Here is a 22326-nt window from a genome sequence, read left to right as displayed (position 1 = left end):
CACCTACACGGATGTACACCCTTGTGACCTAAACGACCAATAGAAGTAAGATCCCAGGCAACATCCGGAACGTCAAAGCAAAACTGCGGTCGTGATTGGTTGCGTTATTTCTATCCAATCAGGTTTGAAAGACGTGCGCGCCGGGACCCTGGATTGGCCAATAAAGCGGAGGCGGTCGCACGGGTGCCCGCGCCTATCCAATGACAGTGAAGGGCGGTTAATTTTACAGCCCGCCGGACTCGCAGATGCTGTTTTTTCCCGCGCTCTTTGAAGTTCTGTTGACGTTATGTTCACGTTTTTTAGATGTCAATTTAAAGGTATACGCACCAGAAGGTCGTTGAGGCGCCAATCCCCTACGTAAGGGCGGAAGTAGCCGAACAAAGGAGGCACTGTAAGCACTGGGAAATCGACGGTTTGCTGCCGGAGCATTCCTATTTGTGTATAAATAAAGTATTTTACTAAGCAGAACTGATTTAGTTTATAAGTAACTAGTGCACATAGTTTACAGCCGATGAATGTAATGCTAATGTGTGTTAGTTACTGTGTGTTCAGCGCCATTGAAGTGGCAACTGTTTGCATCAGCTCTGTGCTCTTTTATGTCCTTTGTGATTTTTAGTGTTTCCCTCTTAGTTTATGTGGACTTTTTGTATCTACACTGCAACCGCATAATTTCCCCACTGAGGGATGACTACAGTCAAAGTCTGCCCGCCTCTTACCCTTAATGTGTTTGCTCATTAATTACTTCAAAATTAATAGTAAATAGACACAACCATTGTTTTTAATTTTCCTGAGGGAACTCTCCTGAAGGAATCAATAAATTCAAGATTGTTTATCAATTGTCATATACACAGTTAAACAGACAGTTTGCCATACAATGAAAATCTTACTTTGCTAGTCCACCCTTCAACAAGTCACACGGTACTTAGCTAAAATAAAAATAAAAATGTATATACAAGGCACAGTAAGCAACATTACATTATTGCACATTCTGATTGACAGTCAACAGTATAAATATGGAGGTGACCTTGGGTCACAGCAGCAGTTAAAAGTGTCTTTAGTGATCAAAGGTGAAAAGTGTCTACAGTGATGGTTCACAGTTCGGGCGTGGTCATGGTAGCTGTCTTTTGTTCAAAAAGATCAAAGTAAAACGGGGGGGGGGGGGTAGCTAGCATTCACAAGTTAGCATTCACAAGCCTGATGGCCTGTGGGTAGAAACTGTTTGTCAGTCTCGTAGTCCTGGATTTCAGGCTCTTGTATCGTCTGCCTGATGGTAGGAGGCTGAAGAGACTCTGCTGGGGGTGTGTACTGTCCTTTATGATGTTGTGTGCTCTCTTGGTGGCCCTGGTAGAGTACAGGTCCTGTAGTGAGGGGAAGGCTGCTCCTGATATGTACTGAGCAGTTTTAATCACTCGCTGGAGTGCCTTCCTGTCCTTAGCAGTGCAGTTTCCATACCAGACCGTGATTGAGCTGGTAAGGACACTCTCAACCGTACTTCTATAGAAGTTGCTGAGAATTTTGGGTGGCATGCCAAATTTTCTCAGCCTTCTTAGGAAGTACAGTCGCTGCTGGGCTTTGTTTATTGTTTGTTGGGTGTTGTGATCCCAGGTGAGGTCCTCGCTGATGTGGGTCCCGAGGAATTTAAAGGTTTTCACCCTGTCCACCTCTGTCCCCCCTATGTACAGAGGTGTGTACTGTGCACTCCTTCTCCGTGGGTCAATAATCATCTCCTAAAGTACTATATATCTATCTATATTTACATATTGTCAACGTCAATGTCTCACTAAAGTGACAATTATTTACTGACATGTATGGCAGTGATATTAGTGAGGGTGTTCAGGATAATACCTTTTATTCTAAACTTACCACAATATTAACACAAGTAAAGAAATAAAAGTTTAGTTCACACACTTCACATGTCTGAAAAGGTGTGGGTGAAGTAAGAGAAAGTTCCACTCCTACTACATAACTTAATGGAAACTAATTTCAGTTTTCTTTTGAATGCGCTGTCATTCATTAATAATTGAAGGGAAACAAATGCCTCAAACTCAGTTATTAAATCCTTGGAACGTCAGCTTGGAAATAGTGCGACTGGTAGCCAGGGTCTCTGCAGGTGTCAACAAGTCAAATTTAGAAGAAAAAGAAACAAAAACTAATTTTTCAGCATACTGACAAAAAAGTATGAGGACATAAATAGAATATATTGTAAATATATTAATTCATTCACGGCTCTTTAAAATTGGAAAACAAACTGCTTAACCTGATTAAAAACACTTTTTATTGTGAATTATTATTTGTTTGAAACTGAAATAAATATTGGCAAAACATTTTTCTGATTTGCCATAGAATGTCACTGACTCCATGCCCATTGTTTTCTTGCAGAATATGCAGTGTGCTTCATATTAAGTATTTTCACGTGACATCACCAACCAGAAGGTTGGTCATAGTGGAGGAAAATAACAATATATCTTGTTTTTGAAAGGGACTTAGCCTCTGCTAAAGCTAAATGGTTAATTTTTGCCTCGTTTTTGTCTGTCAGAATTGAGCAAACAAAGAAAAACCAATACAGTACTGTCTGTACAAAGTTGTGACAACACAGGGAGCGCAGACAACAACTGTCTACAAAGAAAGAAGGTTAAGGTTTACATGGAAGCATTTTTATCGCAAACAAACCCAAAACAAAATAATACACTTTTGGCTGAACAGGCACAGTTTTTGTCTCAAAGTTATTGTCCCCCGTCTGAGCCACATTACTTACAAGACGATACTTGTTTATACAATATCACCGCCAAGTACTTGGTTGAGACTGCATTCATTTAGCCCCGAATGAAGGCAAGATCGTTTCTTTATTTGTCAGTGTGGTTAGTACCGTCTACATTGGCACCGGTGCCATTATGGAACCGGGCTTTGGTGCTCATCCCTACTCAAGACTCAACTTATTCTTTTTTAAAATTTGGATGTAACTGTAGTGTGCACACCTTTCTTTGGGACAGCTTCTTTAGTAGTGCAGGCGTCTTCACAGGGTTTCGTAGCGATGCTGGCATTTCAGGTGGCTGATAAGGTTTGATGTGTTGAAGCTGTATGTTTTTTTTTTTCCCCATCTTGCTTAATGTTTGCAGAACATCTGGTATAAATACCATGCAAAATGTCTTCTTCTTAAACAGTGCAGAATTCCCACATGTCATGTCAGGGGATATTCACGATAGACCCTTTTCTCTTTGGCACTCATCGAGGGTGGACGCTCCCCTTTCCTCTCCCTTATCTCTCCTGCTTGCTTCTTTGTCTTGTCTTGTCTTAACTTTTTTGTTGCCTCTTTTTGCACTGCTCTCCAAATCAACATTGGAACTATTTAACTGGCCTCAACAAAATTGACAAGATCTTGGGTTTAGGGGAACCTGCTTGCCGTGACGGAGCGGTTGTTGCTGGACACACGACGGACTCTTGGGAGAAGAAGGAGTGTCGCATGCCTGGCGACCCTTTTCTGTCGAGGACGTGAAGATATCCACCTATTCGGAATTATGACAACAGGACATCTGCTGATTCGAGTAAGCGTTGCTCTGGTTTGTCGACAAATTGGAAGTTGCTGGCAGTCTTCAAAGTACCCCAAAGCTGCCACAAATGATTGGAGGATGCGGGAAGAACTGTGGACACTTGTGATTTTGGATCACATCGGCCTGTCTGCCCCGCAGGTTTGAGGACCAGTCATAGACAATTTAGAGTGAAAAGCACATTTTATTTTCACTCGTATACAAAACATTCCGCAGCCTCCGTAGCAGAACCTCCAGGTTCTGTAACTGCTTCTTCCCTCAGGCCGTAAGACTCTTGATCGCATCATAATTATCCCCTCAATTCCCCCCAAAAATGGATTAACTCGCTGGAATATAAGACAATATAATATACATCCATAAACCTGGATGCATATGCAAAAGTGCAATATATTTATCTGTACAGTAATCTATTTATTTATATCTGCACCTTATTGCTTTTTTTTTATCCTGCACTACCATGAGCTAATGCAACAAAATGTTGTTCTTATCTGTACTGTAAAGTTCAAATTTGAATGACAATAAAAAGGAAGTCTAAGTCTATGTCTAATTTCATCAAACATATATTAACAAAGCTTAACCTATTTTTACTATAGCAATCTACAAGGTTAATACAGTTGGCTTCTCTTTCTTCCTCTGCATTTATCTGCTTTCTTTTGTGTTTCAAGTTATCATTACATATTCGTATTGTTGCATTTGAACAATTGTATTGTTGCATTTGAACAATTGTATTGTTGATAATAGAGATACTTATTAGTCATTATCAATAGTGCTATTTCTATTGGTATTTGTATTGCTCCGGTTTCATAAATACACCTTACGGTGCAACCTGGACACATCATCAGTGATTCTCCCGGGGTCATAGGATGTTTCGGGTCTTAATCAAACACCCTCTCCCGGGCGACCCAGCCGAGGGTGATCAGTCCCTCGACTTGTGTCCAGGTAGCGCTCCACGCCACGCGTCCCCCCTCCGACGGTCTGCCCCGGGGTTGCGCCGGTGGTGCTTGGAGGTTCCAGGCACTGTGGGGAGTGTCCGGGCCTGGGTCCTCCTCCGTCTCATCAGGGCCGTACAAGGTACTGGCCCTGTGCGTTGCGCCACGGGTTTCCTCAGGCAGCCTATCTCGATCTTATGTGTCTTCAGGGTTTTTCGCAGCGTTATATGGGCGCTCCCTTGCGGGAGCTGCAACTTGGGATGCTACCCCTCCCTGCCCCGGTTGCCGTCTTTCCGAGCTGTCAACTGTCTCTCCAGTTGTCACCACTCTTTCGGGGTTGTCCTCCAGCCTCTTCCTGGAAGTCAATGGCGATGCCATACTGGATCGGTTTCATAAATACACCTTACGGTGCAACCTGGACACATCATCAGTGATTCTCCCGGGGTCATAGGGTGTTTCGGGTCTTAATCAAACACCCTCTCCCGGGCGACCCAGCCGAGGGTGATCAGTCCCTCGACTTGTGTCCAGGTAGCGCTCCACGCCACGCGTCCCCCCTCCGACGGTCTGCCCCATTTGTAGTGTAATAATGTTCATTGTCATTTCTGTATTTATTTCACTAAATGCTTCTTTGGTATCACTTTTACCATCATATTTGTACATATCCTATTTGCTGATGTTGTTCTGTTGTTGTTGTTGTTATTGTTGTTGTCTCTCTGTCTTATCCCCCTCTGTCTTCCTTTTATTCTCTTTCTATCCCCTCCTGCTCCGGCCCGGCTGCACCAAATAATAATATAAATCCATTTAATAAAGTCAAATACAGATAAGGCAACAAGAGAAGTATCCCACACTTCTCTTTTTGTAAAGTAAATCTGTACAGCCGATATGGCATCTACATCATCAATATGATTTGCCTGAGTAGCTGGACCGGACAAAATTTTTTTAAAAAAATCCCTGACTATCTCTCTATTTGAACGACTGAATTTTTGATTGATTGATTGAAACTTTTATTAGTAGATTGCACAGTACAGTAAGGACATATTCCGTACAATTGACCACTAAATGGTAACACCCGAATACGTTTTTTAACTTGTTTAAGTCGGGGTCCACGTTAATCAATTCATGGTAAACACCCAAGAACAGAACAGCAATATGGCATTTTCTGCTCAAACTCTATACTCACTCTCACTTTTTATACCCTTAAGACAGTGGTTCTTAACCTGGGTCCGATCGAACCCTAGGGGTTCGGTGAGTCGGGCTCAGGGGTTCGGCGGCGGTCAGGATACACCCAACTCATCGTGTAAATAAAAACTTCTCCCTACCGGGCGTATTGCGGATACGGCAACAGCAGAAGTCACACTGATTTGCGGGTGTGTAATTTGTTGTGAGTTCATGCACTGTGTTGGTTTTGTTCTTTGAACAAGGTGATGTTCATGCACGGTTCATTTTGTGCACCAGTAATAAAACATGGTAACACTTTAGTATGGGGAACATATTCACCATTAATTAGTTGCTTATTAACATGCAAATTAGTGACATATTGGCTCTTAACTAGTCATTATTAAGTACTTATCAATCCTTTAAATGGCATGGCCTTATTATAACCCTAACCCTCTAACCCTGGCCCAACCCTCTAACCCTAACCCTAACCAAATAACTCTAAATTAATCTTTGTTACTTAGAATATGTTCCCCTAGTGTCCAAAAAACTCAAAATTAAGTCTTTGTTACTTAGAATATGTTCTCCTAGTGTCCAAAAAACTCAAAATTAAGTCTTTGTTACTTAGAATATGTTCCCCATACTAAAGTGTTACCAAAAACATATAACTTTGTCCTGAATTTGAAAAAAACCCCAAACATTTTATTTTTCACTAAAGAAGGGTTCGGTGAATGGGCATATGAAACTGGTGGGGTTCGGTACCTCAAGGTTAAGAACCACTGCCTTAAGACCATCATGTGAATTAAGCCGTGAAGAAGATAAACGGATGTGACGTCATACGAAACCCATCAATTAACGAAAGGGCGGGGCCTCGTTCGCCACGCGCACCTGCAAGCATTTATAAAAAAATGGCCCAAGCTTTATCCGCCTTTGTTCGAAGCTCAATGGCGACTTGACCGTCTTCTGGAGTCCTGTTATCGCCTGGTTTGTGGAGTTGGTTTTCGAAAAGACAGTGTTTGAAAGTCAAAGTCGTGAAGTTTTCTCTCCCCTCCTCTCTGTCCCGCGCAGATAAAAGATGCTGCCGGACGCTTATGGCTGCGTGGTGGCCAACAGGTTCGGGAATCTTCCAGACGACGAGTCCGACCCGCTGGACTTGTTAAGCGAGGTGGAAAGTGAAAAGGAGAAACAGAGGAAGAAGAAAAAGAAGGAGGATGACAAGAAGAGCAAGCAGAAAAAGCCTGGTCAGAAGGAATCGCAGAGGGACAGGCGTGTCCCCTTAACTACAACAATGGCGGTTAAGGAGGTTGATGCAGGTACACTACGGCAAGATGGCGGGCGTCCATTTGATTTATTGATTGATTGATTGAGACTTGTATTAGTAGGTTGCACAGTGAAGTACATATTCTGTAAAATTGACCACTAACACCCGAATAATTTTTTCAACTTGTTTAAGTCGGGGTCCACTTCAATTGATTCATGATACAGATATATACTATCAGATATATACTATCATCATAATACAGTCATCACACAAGATAATCACATTGAATTATTTACATTTACAATCCGGGGTGTGGAGGGGGGAGGAGTTAGGTTTGGTTGTTATCATCAGTCATCAATTGAGAACAGAGAAATGGATATTGAAACAGTGTAGGTCTGACTTGGTAGGATATGGAGAGAGAGAGAGATCTGAAGGCATAAGAAAAAGTATCTTCATTTGATTGTTTACATTTGATTATTAACAATCCGGGGAGGGTGTTAGTTTAGGGTTGTAGCTGCCTGGAGGTGAACTTTTATTGCGGTTTTGAAGGAGGATAGAGATGCCCTTTCTTTTATACCTGTTGGGAGCGCATTCCACATTGATTTGGCATAGAAAGAGAATGAGTTAAGACCTTTGTTGGATTGGAATCTGGGTTTAACGTGGTTACCCACACAGCAAAAACACTCCGCGGCGGATCCCCCGCGCAGGTATCGCGCTTTCCGGAACGGAACCGCGAAACGGACCCGCATCGGCGTCCATTTGCACTCAGGAACGTATCCGCCACGGCGGCAGGTAGCAGATCAGCCGCGGCGGCGTGCTGAATGCGCTCCGCACCCATGATCAAAGCCTTATTTCCGCGGCGGGTGCGCCGTGACGGCGCGCTGCATCCGCTCCACACCCAAGATCAAAGCCTAACCTCCCACCGCGGACCAGCAACGGACTCATAAAAACCCTGGCTCATCTGGCCGTTTTTGACCCCTTTATCTTATTTTCAAAATCCCTTCTGTTCTTGCTGTAGGATAAAATAGGAAAGTAAAAAATTCACTAAGCCCTACTACAGCAATATAGGCTTACATATGCATTGCCTTGTATTTTTAAACTAACAATATTGTCAATAGGCAGAAACAGAAAATGGTCAATTCACTCTATAAAGTAAATATATATAATATATATTTAAAAAGTAAATATACATATTTAATCTTTTAGGCTACAACTTCAAGGAAACGCTGCTCCATGCACAGCTAACATATCAGAAAATGAATAACTGGTGAATGACAAGAAGTCCAATAAAGGGTTGTTTATTTATACGTATACATCTCTATTCCTCCTGAGGAGGTGGAAGCGGGACTCGTCTCCTCGTTGCCCGATCCCCCGCCAAGTTGAACCACCTGATGGCGTGTTTGGTGACCTCGGCGTCCGTGGCTGACCTTGTCAACACATTTTTACTCACAGCACCTGTAATCAAACAAGATTACAAGACAGATACGTTTATGTTTATGGTAGGAAGCATCCAAAGCCAAGTATGCTTACACAATACAAAATATGTGATAGGTATTAAGGAGATTACATTTGAAAAAAAAAACATGACTTAAAGTTACTGGAGGTGGTTAAAATAAGGTGCGTAAACTATGAATTTGTGATCAGGGTATAGGTGTGCAAGACATCCAAAATGTTTAAACAATATCGTTATTTGGTTCCTTGATCAGAGTACTTGTTTGGCTCTGTTGGATGACGGCGGCGGAGGGTTGGGGGTGGGGGGCATAAATAAATATCCATAACCCAACTTTGGGAGGTTGACATTGTTTTCTTATTATATTTGTACTATCATTCTATGTTTGTATTCGTGTAGGCCAGGGGTGTCCAAAGTGCGGCCCGCGGGCCATTTGCGGCCTGCAGGTCATTTTTTAACGGCCCCAGGGCACATTTTTAAAAAATATGATCGAAATAAATAAAAAACATTAAAAGTGGTATTTAAAGAGCAAACAGGTGAAATGTAACAAGAAAATGTAGCAATGTTTACTCTAATCACACAAAGCTGCCATGTAGGCTGTTTCTTTCTTTAAAAAATAATAATGAATCAAAATCAATGTCATTATGAATTATTGACCTATTCAAGGCTTAAGAAGTTTACCTTCGCAATCAGCTGGTCTTGGTTGTGCTTAATAGTTTCCAGCAGGCTAAGGATCTGGATTACCTCAGGCGCTGTTGACAAACAGCAGTATAAAATTAACATGTTTCAGTGTTTATCCTCATTACTCATAATCTTGACATTAGCTATTGACCTTAGTTAATGACAAAAGTTATTGACAAAGTTTGAAGAAAATATGTGATTGCTTGTGAATTTGAATTTTTTCCAAAATTTGTGGCACAGAATGACCATCCGGTATTTGTCAGTTATTGCTCACCAGAGCAGGAAATGTTGTCGGCCATTCTTTCCCCTCGCCATGTTGGCCTGTAGGCCAGGATGGATCCAGGCTCCTCTGTCTGCCACATGTTGAGGGCTGCTGGTGAGGGGGGTGGAGGGAGTCGAGGAGGGACTGCCGTTCCTAGTGAGGTGGGCATTGTGAGAGAGCCATCAGTTAACCATGACTGGTAATACCCAAGGGGCCTATCTATACACTAATATTTCAGAGATCAGTCCCTACCTTGTGTAACTCTCTGCATGTTTAATGCAGGTGCTGGTGAAGGCATATGAATGCGTCCTTCCCCATGGTGAGGTGCTAAGGGAGATAAATTGGTATTAAATGGTTGAGATCTGTTAACCATGGTTACTGGATGCTGAGATATTATTTTGGAGATCAGTCTTTACCTAGAAAGTTATCTCCAGTTGAGGAGTCGAGTTGACAAGTACTCATGACTCTTGCTGGCACTCGGCGAGACGGTGGAGCTGGGAGAAGGGATACAAGGAGAGGGGAATATCTTTAGCACTAAGAATGTTAACCATATCTTTAATATTAATGTGGTGGTTTTGTTGTTTTCGATGTTAAGAGATTATTTCTTACTCTGCCTTTGCAATTGGCTTGCCAACCCCAGAGATGTGAGGTCACTATTTCCCGGGTCTTCTTCGCTATCATCTGAGTCCCCGAGACGATGGCTGTTGGGTAACCATATCATTAGGATTATTGCAATACCAAAATTGCCAAATATACAAATAGTACAAGCATCTCTGGTCTATTTTTGAATGCTACCGGAAATAACCTTCCTATTACTGTAGAAACATGACAAAAACAAGACGGAACACACCTACACTGGCTTCCTGTTCCTTTTTTCTGGCAGCTCCTCATTCTCTGCCTCAGATTGCAGGTCTGAGGTGTTGCAGCCCTTTCCATATTGTTGCATTATTTTTAATGCGTCTTTGTAGTTGTCTAAAATTGAATATGTTAAAATGAACATGAGTTTCAAATTAGCTGTAGAGCTGAACAGAATATTATTATTATTGATGATGATAAATCAGGTCTCTCTCTTACAAGAGACCTGGTCAGAACATAGACACAATAGGTTATTCCAAGCATAAAGAGAAGCAACTATGACGTAATATTTAAACAAGAAGATTATGAATTTGCATACCACAAGTTCGGACAACAGAAACGTCAAATCTTGGCCAGTTTGGCTCATGCTGCACCTCATTTAAAGCGGCCCTTTCAATTCTGTCGGTGTTTTCATAGCTGGGCCAGAAAACCATCCTATCATCATACCATCCACTTGGGACAACCGCAATGTCCCTGTTCATTATAAATTTAATCAGATGAAAAGGCACCTTTAATGTAGAAAGAAAGAAAAGGGGTATTTATTCATCGTCAACGGAACAATGTGGACAAAAGCATGCACAGGTGTTAGTGTATACAAATAAGCAAGTAAGATTAGCTGAGATTTTACCTGAATGGGGCCCCAAGGTGGTAAGAACTATAAGAAAGGTAAAAGTACAGGTCATAATAGTCAGAACTTCAGCTCAATCGTAAAGTAGGGTTTGAAATTATGGGTGTAGTGTATACAGAGATCAGTCCCTACCTTGTGTAACTCTGCATGTTTAATGCATGTGCTGGTGAAGGCATATGAATACATCCTTCCCCATGGTGAGGTGCTAAGGGAGATAAATTGGTATTAAATGGTTGTGATCTGTTAACCATGGTTACTGGATGCTGAGATATTATTTTGGAGATCAGTCTTTACCTAGAAAGTTATCTCCAGTTGAGGAGTCGAGTTGACAAGTACTCATGACTCTTGCTGGCACTCGGCGAGACGGTGGAGCTGGGAGAAGGGATACAAGGAGAGGGGAATATCTTTAGCACTAAGAATGTTAACCATATCTTTAATATTAATGTGGTGGTTTCGTCTACAACGCTAAATATATCCTGTGGTGTACCTCAGGGATCAATATAGGACCTAAATTATTCAATGTCTAGATAAATGACATTTGTAAAGTTACAAAAGATTTAAAGTTAGTATTTGCGGATGATACAATAGCGTTTTGTTCAGGAGAGAACACACAGAAGATAATACAAATAATAACAGAAGAAATTAACAAATTAAAAAGATGGTTTGACAAAAACAGACTATCTTTGAATCTCAGTAAAACTAAAATAATGCTATTTGGTAACAGTAGAAAAGAAAGTCAAACACAAATACAAATAGACGGAATAGAAATTGAAAGAGTAAATGAAACCAAATTTCCAGGTATAATGATTGATGATAAATTGAACTGGAAATCTCAAGTAAAAAATATACAACAAAGTAGCAAGAAACACGTCAATAATGAATAAAGCAAAACATGTTCTAGACAAAAAATCACTTCATATTCTCTACTGTTCACTAGTGTTACATATCTGAGTTATTGTGTAGAAATATGGGGAAATAATTACAAAAGTACACTTCATTCATTAACGGTGTTACAAAAAAGATCAGTTAGAATAATATATAATGTTGGATATAGAGAACACACAAATCCTTTATTTATTGAATCAAAGATACTGAAATTCCACGACATAGTGAATTTGCAAACAGCTAAAATTATAAACAAAGCAAACTATAACCTGCTACCCAAGAATATACAACAATTCGTCTCAAAAAAAGAGAAAAATAATCTTAGAGAAATGTAATTTAAAACATTTGTACGCACGTACAACACTTAAGACCTTCAGTATATCAGTATGTGGAATTAAATTATGGAATGCATTAAGCACAGCAATCAAACAATGTACTAATATGATCAATTCTTTATGCTTACATGTGGAAATAATAATAATAATAATAGTAAATAAAATAATAATAATAAAAAAGGTAAATAAAGCATAAAATAGTCTCTAATAAATTAATTAAATAAAAAACAGCATATAAAATATATACATCAGCAAATAACAAAAATATAGATCAAGAAAAAGGATCCTTAATATGTGCAGCAATTTTTCCCACTCACATCACCTCATTTTATATTTTTTTCTACAATTAACTATGCCAAAAAACACATAGACATACCTTCTTTTTTGTAATGGAAACAAAAACAACAGGGCGTCACACACAGCTAGTCCACAGTAAACAGGATCTCGAGCTCCACTAAAGAACAAAGAAAGAAATAATACACACTCATATTAATGGCAAAGAACGGCTGTTTCCACTCCGTTAACGTTACGTTGTTGACTAACGCAGTAACGTTAGCGACCTGGGCCTAAACAACACTGACAATAAAGTAATACGCTTTCGTTTCAAGCAGTTGGAAATATGTGGAATATCGTAGCATGTAACCTACACACATTCACAGCGTCTAACAAAAGATGGCCTAAGTTAACTGTATTGAACTTTTTACTCACCGGCTTCATGCGGGAAACTTTCACATTCTGGAGTCGGGGTCCCCCGGAACACAAAACACAGATAAAAGACAATTTTACAATAGCACGGCGAAAAAATGACCGTCGTTGTGTGGGGTTTTTGACGAATAACACTCTTTTCCACTTTTCTTCGCTCGGGCCTCACCTACCGCGTGCAGCCATTTTGAAATTTCTGGATACGTGACGTCAGACGCACGTCCCCATGCAAAGCATTCTGGGAGGCGGCGCTGGAAATAAAATAGCCTTTTTTTTACAGAATATAAAGTTTTACTGCTAGTCCTAATATCAAACAACGTCATTACAATCATACATAAATGATGATGGAAACACAAAGGCTGATCTTTACTGCGAATGTAGCAATAAATAAATAAATCTATACTTACGTTCGTGTTCCAGCAAAGAAAGTCCAGAGATCTTGGCTCATGCGCGTACACGCTAGTAGGCGCGTCCACGTCTGCGGGTGCAGACATTGGTCGGCTCAGCGCGCGTAGGCGGAGCCTATAACTCTAGGCGGCGCGCGCCGGTTTAGTTTGTCGCGTCCGCGTATGCGAATCAGACACGAGTCCGCTCAGGATCAGCTGTCTGACCGTACAATTTTCAGAGGCGGAGCTGTATCCTCTAGGCGGAGCCAAAACGAATGTGACAGTAACGCGGGTTGGGCGACTTGAAGGCGGATCCGTATAGCAGTCTTCTGCTGTGTGGGTAGTGGAGCTCCCCTGGTGTTGTGGTCATTTACGTTAAGGAAGTAGTTTGACATGTACTTCGGTATCAGGGAGGTGTAGCGGATTTTATAGACTAGGCTCAGTGCAAGTTGTTTTACTCTGTCCTCCACCCTGAGCCAGCCCACTTTGGAGAAGTGGGTAGGACTCATTGTTTAACATGCTCTGAGTTTTAGACTGTAGTTTTTGTCATGCTGGCTGGCTTTTACTGCACTACACTGACCCACAATACCTATTGTAAACATCAGGGGTCCCCAAACTACGGCCTGCGGGCTGGATTAGACCCGCCAACGTCCAAAATCCGGCCCGCGGGAAGCCTCAAGTTTTTAAAAAAAGTTTAAAAAATGTTTTTTTAAATCTGTCCTTCCATTCCATTTTCTACCGCTTGATACTCTGTCTGCTAGTCGCTCCGGCAAATCATATTGTCTAAAAATGCATTTTTCCATCCATGATGTGACATCAAGTTTGGTTATCATCAGTCATCAACAATTGAGAACAGAGAAATGGATATTGAAACAGTGTAGGTCTGACTTGGTAGGATATGGAGAGAGATCAGAAGGCATAAGAAAAAGTATCTGCATTTGATTGTTTACATTTGATTATTAACAATCCGGGGAGGGTGTTAGTTTAGGGTTGTAGCTGCCTGGAGGTGAACTTTTATTGCGGTTTTGAAGGAGGATAGCGATGCCCGTACTTTTATACCTGTTGGGAGCGCATTCCACATTGATGTGGCATAGAAAGAGAATGAGTTAAGACCTTTGTTAGATTGGAATCTGGGTTTAACGTGGTTAGTGGAGCTCCCCCTGGTGTTGTGGTTATGGCGGTCATTTACGTTAAGGAAGTAGTTTGACATGTACTTCGGTATCAGGGAGGTGTAGCGGATTTTATAGACTAGGCTCAGTGCAAGTTGTTTTACTCTGTCCTCCACCCTGAGCCGGCCCACTTTGGAGAAGTGGGTAGGAGTCATTGTTTAACATGCTCTGAGTTTTAGACTATAGTTTTTGTCGTGCTGGCTGGCTTTTACTGCACTACATTGACCCACCATACCTATTGTAAACATCAGGGGTCCCCAAACTACGGCCTGTGGGCTGGATTAGGCCCGCCAACGTCCAAAATCCGGCCCGCGGGAAGCCTCAAGTTTTTAAAAAAAGTTAAAAAAATATTTTTTTAAATCTGTCCTTCTATTCCATTTTCTACCACTTGATACTCTGTCTCCTAGTTGCTCCGGCAAATCATATTGTCTAAAAATGCATTTTTCCATCCATGATGTAACAAGTAATATTGGCACTTATCACAAATATTATGTCTCTGGTGGCTATGTTGTTACAACATAGCAGACAGCATCAATAAATGATCTTAGATTGTGTTACGAACATGACGCTACTACAGAGAATGCATCGGAGCAGATGCAGGTCCGAAGCAAAAACAGACCAGTGGCAGTTTTTTTCGAAGGAATTTTCGTACGAAGAATAATGGTAACAAAACTTTCGAGTGTCTCCAAGTTCATTCAAGACCATTAGTGCCACGGCCGATACTGTTCCAGATAGAGGTTGCCCTTGTTCTGGACTATCTTGCCAGTTGTGCAGATTACAGAGTTATTACTAATCAGTTTGGAGTGCACAAATGCAGCGTGAAGAGGTTTGTGTACGCTTTAATATACCTTCTTTTTTCTTTAGGGAGTCCGAAACATTTAACATTTCCTTCGCCACTTTCTTAAATAAATCGTAGTTTCTTTTTTGTCCAATCGATGCACTATAAAAATGTTATGTTCTTTTAATGTGTGAAGCAAATTTGACAGTCTCGTCTTCATTGCAGTTATGTTTTTATTGAATGGTATCTGCTTCCGGGTTACATCCGCATGTTGAGACTGGCGCACGCGCGATGCAAAGGATCCCCTCCGGCAGTCGAGAGATCTGGTTTCAATCGCATAATCCAGGTGTCAGTACGACAGACAGAACAGGATCGCTGACGGGTCGGCCAACTTCCGGCGCCCCTTACAAAAATGGTGAGAAACAGGTAAACGCTGGGGGGGGGAGAAAAAAATAAATAAATTCAGTCTATGCCTGGGCCAAGGAAGAAAAAAAAAAAAACCTCTTGGCCATAGCACACAAAAACATGTGTGTAAGAGGGAAACATCAAATGACACAAAGGACATTAAAGACATTAAAAGAGCAGAGCTGATGCAACCAGCCACTTCTACACACAGCCACAAAAGTAAAACAACAAAAATACATGCACTGTGGTGGCCTCTGCAGTGTTCCACGCCATCGTCTGCTGGGGTGGGGGGAGCATGGCCAGAGACAGGAGCAGACCTAACGAAGCAACCAAGAGAGTTGAGTCCACCCTCGGCCGCCCACCAACTCTCGGCCAGTGTCCAGTCCGCATGAATGAGCAAGGATACGTCTTAGGAGACCGAAGTGTCCGATACCTGCTCGTTCAGCCAAGACACTGTAAAGCCCGTCCGTCCCGGCGCTCAGCGCCAGCTCCGCAGCCATGTCTCTTCCTCCACATTTCCAGTCTCTCCAAGTGGAATCTGGTGTGGCAGAGACCCGGCAGCTGGTCTCCATGGCCAAAAGGCTCCTGGGAGGCAGATCCAGAAGTTAACAAAAAAGCACAGCAGAAGTCACAAAAGTGTCACACTTTGTCACACAGTCCCAAAGGGTCCTGAACCAAAAGGCAAAAGGATGACAAAAGAGCACAGAGCTCCTGCCAACAGCAGCCACTACAGCGGCGCCATCTTGCATGATGCGTTTAAAAAAAAAAGTTGGCCTTTTTAACACCGATTTGATCTGTTTTAATGTCGATTTATATTTTAAGACTGATGTTTTCACGTCCAACAGCTCTCCCTGCACTGTGGCCTCCTAATGCTAGTCTTAAGTAATCAGAAATTAGAAAAGAAAATCATCTCCTTTTTTTCTCTATTGGCTCTTCTGTCTCATTCTCTGCATCTGTGTTGTCATTTTGTATCTCTTCTACATCACTGTCCTCAATCTCTTCTGATTTCTCATCTTCAAAAGTGTTGCCAATGCCTCAATAAGGCTGTCATAAAAGTTGGTCAAAGATTACATCATTGCCTCAATTGCATAATTGATTACAATAGACGCTGTAGGAGGAAGGAATAACTTACGGAAACACAAAATAAGTTAAAAAATGCAAATGATGGTTAGAATTGTAAATTAATGTTCTTGTTTATTCTTAGTTTAGTTGTATTTTTCTTTGATATACATTAAATGTTAGCGCATCAATTTTGATCAAAAGACTGAAGGATTGTGATATTCCCTTACAAACCCAACCTATTGACTGGTTAGAATATGAATGATAGGTTTATTTTTATTTGAAGCGTGACAGTGATTAGACATTTACATTAATTTCACTCTGTAAACCAAGGCAGAAACAGTGGCATCTTAGCAAGCGTGTGGTGTGAGTCTCACTGCTCGGACTGGAATGGAACGGGGCTTTGTGATTTCACTTGAAAGTACAACGAAATGTCTAAGAGCAAACATTCAGACGGGACCGCCTGTGAGGGAAGGCTCAGCTGCCGCTTGTACGTTGATGATATTCGAGTGATACGTGCTTTCATGTCCCCAAAACGTCCCAAAAAATCGCAAGATTTCTCACGAGTCGCTTTAAAAAAATTTTAAAAAGTCGCTAAGAGTTGGAAATATACTACATTTAGATAGAAAATCACCAAATTGACAACACTGCGCTGATGTATGTGTGAAAGATGGATGCAAAGACCCGCCTTGGGAAGCTTCTGATTGGTTTCCATTGTGTGGTGCCTTGTGTGGTTTGCTAGATTTAGCCACAAAAATGTATGGATTGGCTATCGGTCAATCAGTTACTCACCTATGAAATCTTGCGAGGAAACAAACTTTAAATTTTTTTTTTTAAATAGAGTAGTTTTGGGGAAATATAAGCGTGGGAAATGTCAAGTGTGCGTGAGAAAGGGTTAAACTGTGACGCTCACTCAAAGTGCGAGGCTTGGCAGCTCTGTATCTTAGTGTCCAAAATCTGGCCTTGGGGCCATTTGTGGTCTACAAGTTGCTTATTGGTAGTCTGTGACATAAGCTAACTAATGACAAAAGACATTGGGCAACACTAATTTGTATTGTCACTGACACAGGACTTAAATGTGGCGCTTGAAGCCAAGCTATGCCGACAGAAATGGAGTGCATAACCAAAGTCAACTGGAAATAAACGTTCCCGGTCAGCTGGACCACAAACGAATGTCAGAGTGTGTCACTAATATTGATCGTGATACATGCCGCACATCATGCTTAAATTCAACGACATACACTTTCGAGCTAGCTATGTACAAATAGAACATGAAATATGGGCTAATACTTTACAGGTACTATGTTTTTCAGTCAGTATAGATTTGTGTCCTATCAGTGTTGTACATTACAAACTAAAAGCAGCTGAAGCATGCCGTCGCAAGGCTAAGTTAAGCTAGAACATCAGTTCCTCAGTGTTTGTTCTCGCTTAAAATAACAATGTTGCTACAGCTTGGTTATTATACAGGTTACGGAACATAAAACAAGTATTGTTGGTAGTTTTTGGATACATTTTAGTGATTTAAAGGTAGATTGCTCCCATTAGCTGCATTGCTAGCCACCTATGAGCTGATACTGCAAATTAGAATGCAAAAAAATGTTGTCCCATGGCTTGTAAATAGGCAAATAAAAAACCCAAGCTCCCTTTTAATTTCATAGTTTAGTGTAATTGCGGATAGTAGTTAAACACAGCACACTATTGGGCAACACAAAAAGCAACTTGCGTTCAAGCTGAATTGTTAAATTCAGTCATGGTTAAAACGTGATTCTTAAAATACTATTTCATTTGGCCAAGCCTCACCCAGACTCTTACCTTTAGTGGGCCCCCAACGTAAATTGAGTTTGAGACCCCGGACTAGAGGATGTTTGACTAGTAATTTTGCTGTAAGTCCTTAAACAGCAGATGGCTCCTGTCCTGGAAGATCTTTCAATTAAATGCTTGTTCTTTGTGCTTCTAAACCATACTTGCCAACCTTGAGACCTCTGATACCGGGAGGTGGGGGGGGTTATATTTAAGATAGAATTCACCAACTCAAGTATTTCATATATATATATGAAATACTTGACTTTCAGTGAATTCTAGCTATATATATATATATATATATATATATATATATATATATATATATATATATATATATAATTTATTTTATTATACATATAAATAAAATAAATACTTGAATTTCAGTGTTCTGGAGGCTATCCAGTAGATGGCAGTAAACATTGCTGTTTACGGCAGACTAACTGCTTTACGGTAGACTAAACGTGAATGTTGTGTGTTGTTACTGGCGCTGGGAGGACGTTAATGAAACTGCCTAACAATAAACCCACATAAACCAAGAACTCGCCCTCGATCATTCTACAGTTATGACGTCATTGGGCAGGCAAGCTGTTTATATTGTGGGAAAGCGGACGTGAGAACAGGCTGTCCCCACTCAGGTCCGCATTGAGCTGGAGGGGCGTGGCCTCCAGCTCCGGCTGAATACTGGGAGTTTGTCGGGAGAAAATTTCTGCCGGGAGGTTATCGGGAAAGGCGCTGAATACCGGGATTCTCCCGGTAAAAACGGGATTGTTGGCAAGTATGTTCTAAACTAGGCTAGCACAACCTTTCTGTCAGAGGATCCATGGTTAGCATTTTTGCAGTAGATCCTTCAAACAGCAGAGGGCTCCTGTCACACAGATTATCTTTGATCAGTGTTTTTCATACAGTATGTGGCTAGGGCTACCCCAGGCTAAATTTTACCCTAAGCATTTTTTCATTTTGAACCCATTACAAATATTTTTTGATGTTTTAAATCAAACTTAAATTTAATTTGATGCATTTTTTGTACTAAAACAGGTTATGGAGAAATACATTGTACAGTAAGTGTAAAATAATACATTTAACAAACAAAGTTACATATGGTAGAAGTTTGTGAAGCCCTTTGAGGCACTTGTGATTTAAGGGCTATAGAGTTGTGATGTTCTTGGTACAATCCTGATCGGTATTCAATCCCTGTATGTAAAATTACCAGCTCAGCACTGGAAACTGTGCACCACAGTAGGAAGATGATTGGAGAAATTTGCTATTATATGAACAATGACGGTGCAGGAAGGGCCTATGAATATGTTAACATTAAAACATATGAACCGTTGAGTCATTCATTCATTGACGTTTTACATGCAAAACTATGCACAGTGCATGTTTTACCTAATAGGGAGGGGCGTCTTTGTACTATTATGAAGCAGACAAGCGCTTTCTGTTCCCAGTATGCAAGCGGCAACCCCAAGCTCAAGACAACAGAGCGGAGTCCACGAGAGGCTCAAAGACAGCTGCCTTTGGGCAACGTAGGGCTAACCCACCCATGTACCCTCAGGAGTTCTCTGTCCCCAGGTAGGTTCCCAAAGCGGCACACTAATTTTCATCCTGTTGTAAAACAATAGTCATTTGTGTCACAGGCCTTCCAACGATCAGGATGCTGCGCTCAGGAACCGAGCGGGAGGCAGGGGTAGAAAAGAGTATACGAGGAACCTGGATAACTTTGTGCTACGAGGCAAAAGAGAATATGACAGAGACAATGGAACGTGAGTGCCTGCATCGGTTGAGAAATTTGTAATGGATCTTTAAACATCCTTTTGTCACTAGTGGAATTTCCCCTGATGAGAAGAGAGGTGGCAGAGGTCCGTGGAACTGGGGCTGTGTGGAAGAATCATCAAGGTGTGTGGCTGTCGGTCAACATCATCAATGTCAAATTAGTGTGTGCAATCAATGCTTGTTCTTGTATCCTGTTTGAAGTGAGTTAATGGAGGTCACACCTGATGCTCATGTACAGGCTGAGGGGGCTCAAGCACCAGCGGAAGATAACCAGAACATGTGAGTATCACTAGCAGATGGGTCAAAAATTTGAATTTTGATGTCATTCTGACAATTTTTGAAATGTCTGTATTGATACTGTTTTAAATAACTATCTCTCCCTCACACCTTCTGTACAGATCTTAAGTGAAGTAATCCAGCTGCAAATTGATTAGTGTAATTAACAAAATAGCATTGATTGGAAACCCAGAATCAAAGTGGGAAAATAAGACAACTGCACTAGTGTATGGTCTCCACGTGTCTATATGCACTCCCTACAATGTGTACTTTAAGAGTATCTCCAGACTTCGGTACATTTTCATGTTTAATCTGTCAGTAGCACTTTATTTCAGTCCCAATAAAGTGTTTTTTGTGGTAGTGCAGCAGATGGAGAGATGATGGTCCAGGTTGCCATGGAGATGACCCTGGATGAATGGAAGGCCCTGCAAGAGGTCAGTCGTCCAAAGGCAGATTTGAATATCCGCAAAGCTGAGAACACCATTCCATCGAAGGCAAAGGTCATCCACAAGTCCAAACATGTGGAAGTAAGTCAAAATACCATTTTACACGCACCTTCATTGGGAAGTCAACTTGTACAATTTATCATAGGGACGTATGCATACATGTATTCAAAAACATCAAGAAAAATGTAGGAGAAATAACATATTTCAATGTCAGAATTTCCAATAGTAAGTGGTGAAACAACTTTATCCGTTGTATAATCCTGAAAAATAAATGGAATGAAAGCACAGATGGATGCTGTCCTCGACTCAGGTTTTGGTCACTTCTGCTGCCCTCATACTGCCTGAAACGTTTAAAAGCTGCAAATGGTCAACCCAGAAGACAAAGTAAATTGTCTGTCGTGACCATTCCAAATCACAACTGGTCTGTGGTTGGAGGTGAATTTATTTGGCAATTTACCAAATCTTCAGCCTATCAAAGAGAATCTGGAGGAAATGGAGGATGACGGTCATGTCTTCCGCCGTTCTGTGAATGACATCACCTCCCTCTTGGACATCAACTTTGGAAGTCTGGGACGGCGGGGGAGAGGCAGAGGGACTCGCAGCGGGGGTCCACCCAGCTACCCGCAAAGAGCCGAATCCAGGCTAGAGAAGGTGTTTTGTTTTCTTACTCTATGTATAAACAAACATCACAGTAGTGTTTACTTTACGTGCCTACTTGTTTACTTTACATGCTTACTTCCAGGTGAACGATGTTGCACCTGACCCGGACAACCCAGAAGATTTTCCAGCACTATCAGCAAGAAATTAAGGTTTATGCTCCATGTAGTTAGTGGGGGGGAAAGGGTAGCAATTAAAAACACTTGAGTAGGTTTAATTCTGCTGTTAAAATTTGGTGTTTTTATCTTGCTGTATTTTTGTTCTACTCCCATGGCACTGAGCTTTAACTATATGAAAATAAAGACTCATGCAAATGTTTCTGGTTTTAGCACTTTTGTTTCCCTGTACCGTATTTTTTGAAGTATAAGTCGCTCCGGAATATAAGTCGCACCGGCCGAAAATGCATAATAAAGAAGGAAAAAAACAAGTCGCACTGGAGTATAAGTCGCATTTTTGGGGGAAATTTATTTGATAAAACCCAACACCAAGAATAGACATTTGAAAGGCAATTTAAAATAAATAAAGAACAGTGAACAGGCTGAATAAATGTACGTTATATGACTCATAAATAACCAACTGAGAACGTGCCTGGTATGTTAACGTAACATAATATGGTAAGAGTCATTCAAATAGCTATAACATATATACAACATGCTATAAGTTTACCAAACAATCTGTCACTCCTAATCGCTAAATCCGATGAAATCTTATACGTCTAGTCTCTTACGTGAATGAGCTAAATAATATTTGATATTTTACGGTAATGTGTTAATTTCACACAAGTCGCTCCTGAGTATAAGTCGCACCCCCGGCCAAACTATGAAAAACACTGCGACTTATAGTCTGAAAAATACGGTACTTTTATTTTTTTTGCTTCTGACTTGTCATC

The 22326-nt window shown here is 41.1% G+C and overlaps 2 protein-coding genes across 2 annotated transcripts; one reads left to right on the top strand and one right to left on the bottom strand.

Moving 5' to 3' along the window:
- The first annotated feature begins 6467 nt into the window (after positions 1 to 6467).
- LOC133632793 (intracellular hyaluronan-binding protein 4.S-like) lies at positions 6468 to 21755 on the top strand. Its single transcript, XM_062025483.1, has 9 exons — positions 6468 to 6613; positions 6698 to 6942; positions 19734 to 19857; positions 19923 to 20048; positions 20110 to 20181; positions 20260 to 20337; positions 20696 to 20861; positions 21249 to 21431; positions 21523 to 21755. Exons 2-9 carry the CDS (start codon positions 6705 to 6707, stop codon positions 21586 to 21588), a joined length of 1053 nt encoding a protein of 350 aa, XP_061881467.1. The 5' UTR covers positions 6468 to 6613; positions 6698 to 6704; the 3' UTR covers positions 21589 to 21755.
- Positions 8190 to 13965, bottom strand: LOC133632795 (uncharacterized). Its single transcript, XM_062025484.1, has 13 exons — positions 12695 to 13965; positions 12363 to 12440; positions 11061 to 11138; positions 10899 to 10971; positions 10767 to 10793; positions 10458 to 10647; positions 10138 to 10255; positions 9893 to 9984; positions 9700 to 9777; positions 9536 to 9610; positions 9296 to 9436; positions 9022 to 9092; positions 8190 to 8345 (listed from the first exon to the last, which is right to left on the bottom strand). The coding sequence occupies exons 4-13, from the start codon at positions 10950 to 10952 to the stop codon at positions 8337 to 8339; spliced, it is 855 nt and encodes a 284-aa protein (XP_061881468.1). The 5' UTR covers positions 10953 to 10971; positions 11061 to 11138; positions 12363 to 12440; positions 12695 to 13965; the 3' UTR covers positions 8190 to 8336.
- Positions 21756 to 22326: the final 571 nt, after the last annotated feature.

The sequence above is a fragment of the Entelurus aequoreus genome, linkage group LG17 (assembly GCF_033978785.1).
Source record: "Entelurus aequoreus isolate RoL-2023_Sb linkage group LG17, RoL_Eaeq_v1.1, whole genome shotgun sequence".
NCBI lineage: Eukaryota > Metazoa > Chordata > Actinopteri > Syngnathiformes > Syngnathidae > Entelurus > Entelurus aequoreus.
The sequence above is the reverse complement of the archived record's forward strand: the minus strand, read 5'-3'. Positions and strand labels throughout refer to the sequence as shown.

What these genes read in the sequence shown, in the direction of transcription:
- LOC133632793 (XM_062025483.1), top strand. Translation starts at nt 6,705, where the DNA reads ATGCTGCCGGACGCTTATGGCTGCGTGGTGGCCAACAGGTTCGGGAAT. An exon ending in TATGACAGAGACAATGGAAC is followed by an intron (nt 20,049 to 20,109) that starts GTGAGTGCCTGC and finishes TTTTGTCACTAG; the next exon opens with TGGAATTTCCCCTGATGAGA. An exon ending in ACAAGTCCAAACATGTGGAA is followed by an intron (nt 20,862 to 21,248) that starts GTAAGTCAAAAT and finishes CCAAATCTTCAG; the next exon opens with CCTATCAAAGAGAATCTGGA.
- LOC133632795 (XM_062025484.1), bottom strand. Translation starts at nt 10,952, where the DNA reads ATGTATTCATATGCCTTCACCAGCACATGCATTAAACATGCAGAGTTA. An exon ending in AACATGCAGAGTTACACAAG is followed by an intron (nt 10,794 to 10,898) that starts GTAGGGACTGAT and finishes CCTTTCTTATAG; the next exon opens with TTCTTACCACCTTGGGGCCC. An exon ending in TTCTGTTGTCCGAACTTGTG is followed by an intron (nt 10,256 to 10,457) that starts GTATGCAAATTC and finishes ATTCAATTTTAG; the next exon opens with ACAACTACAAAGACGCATTA.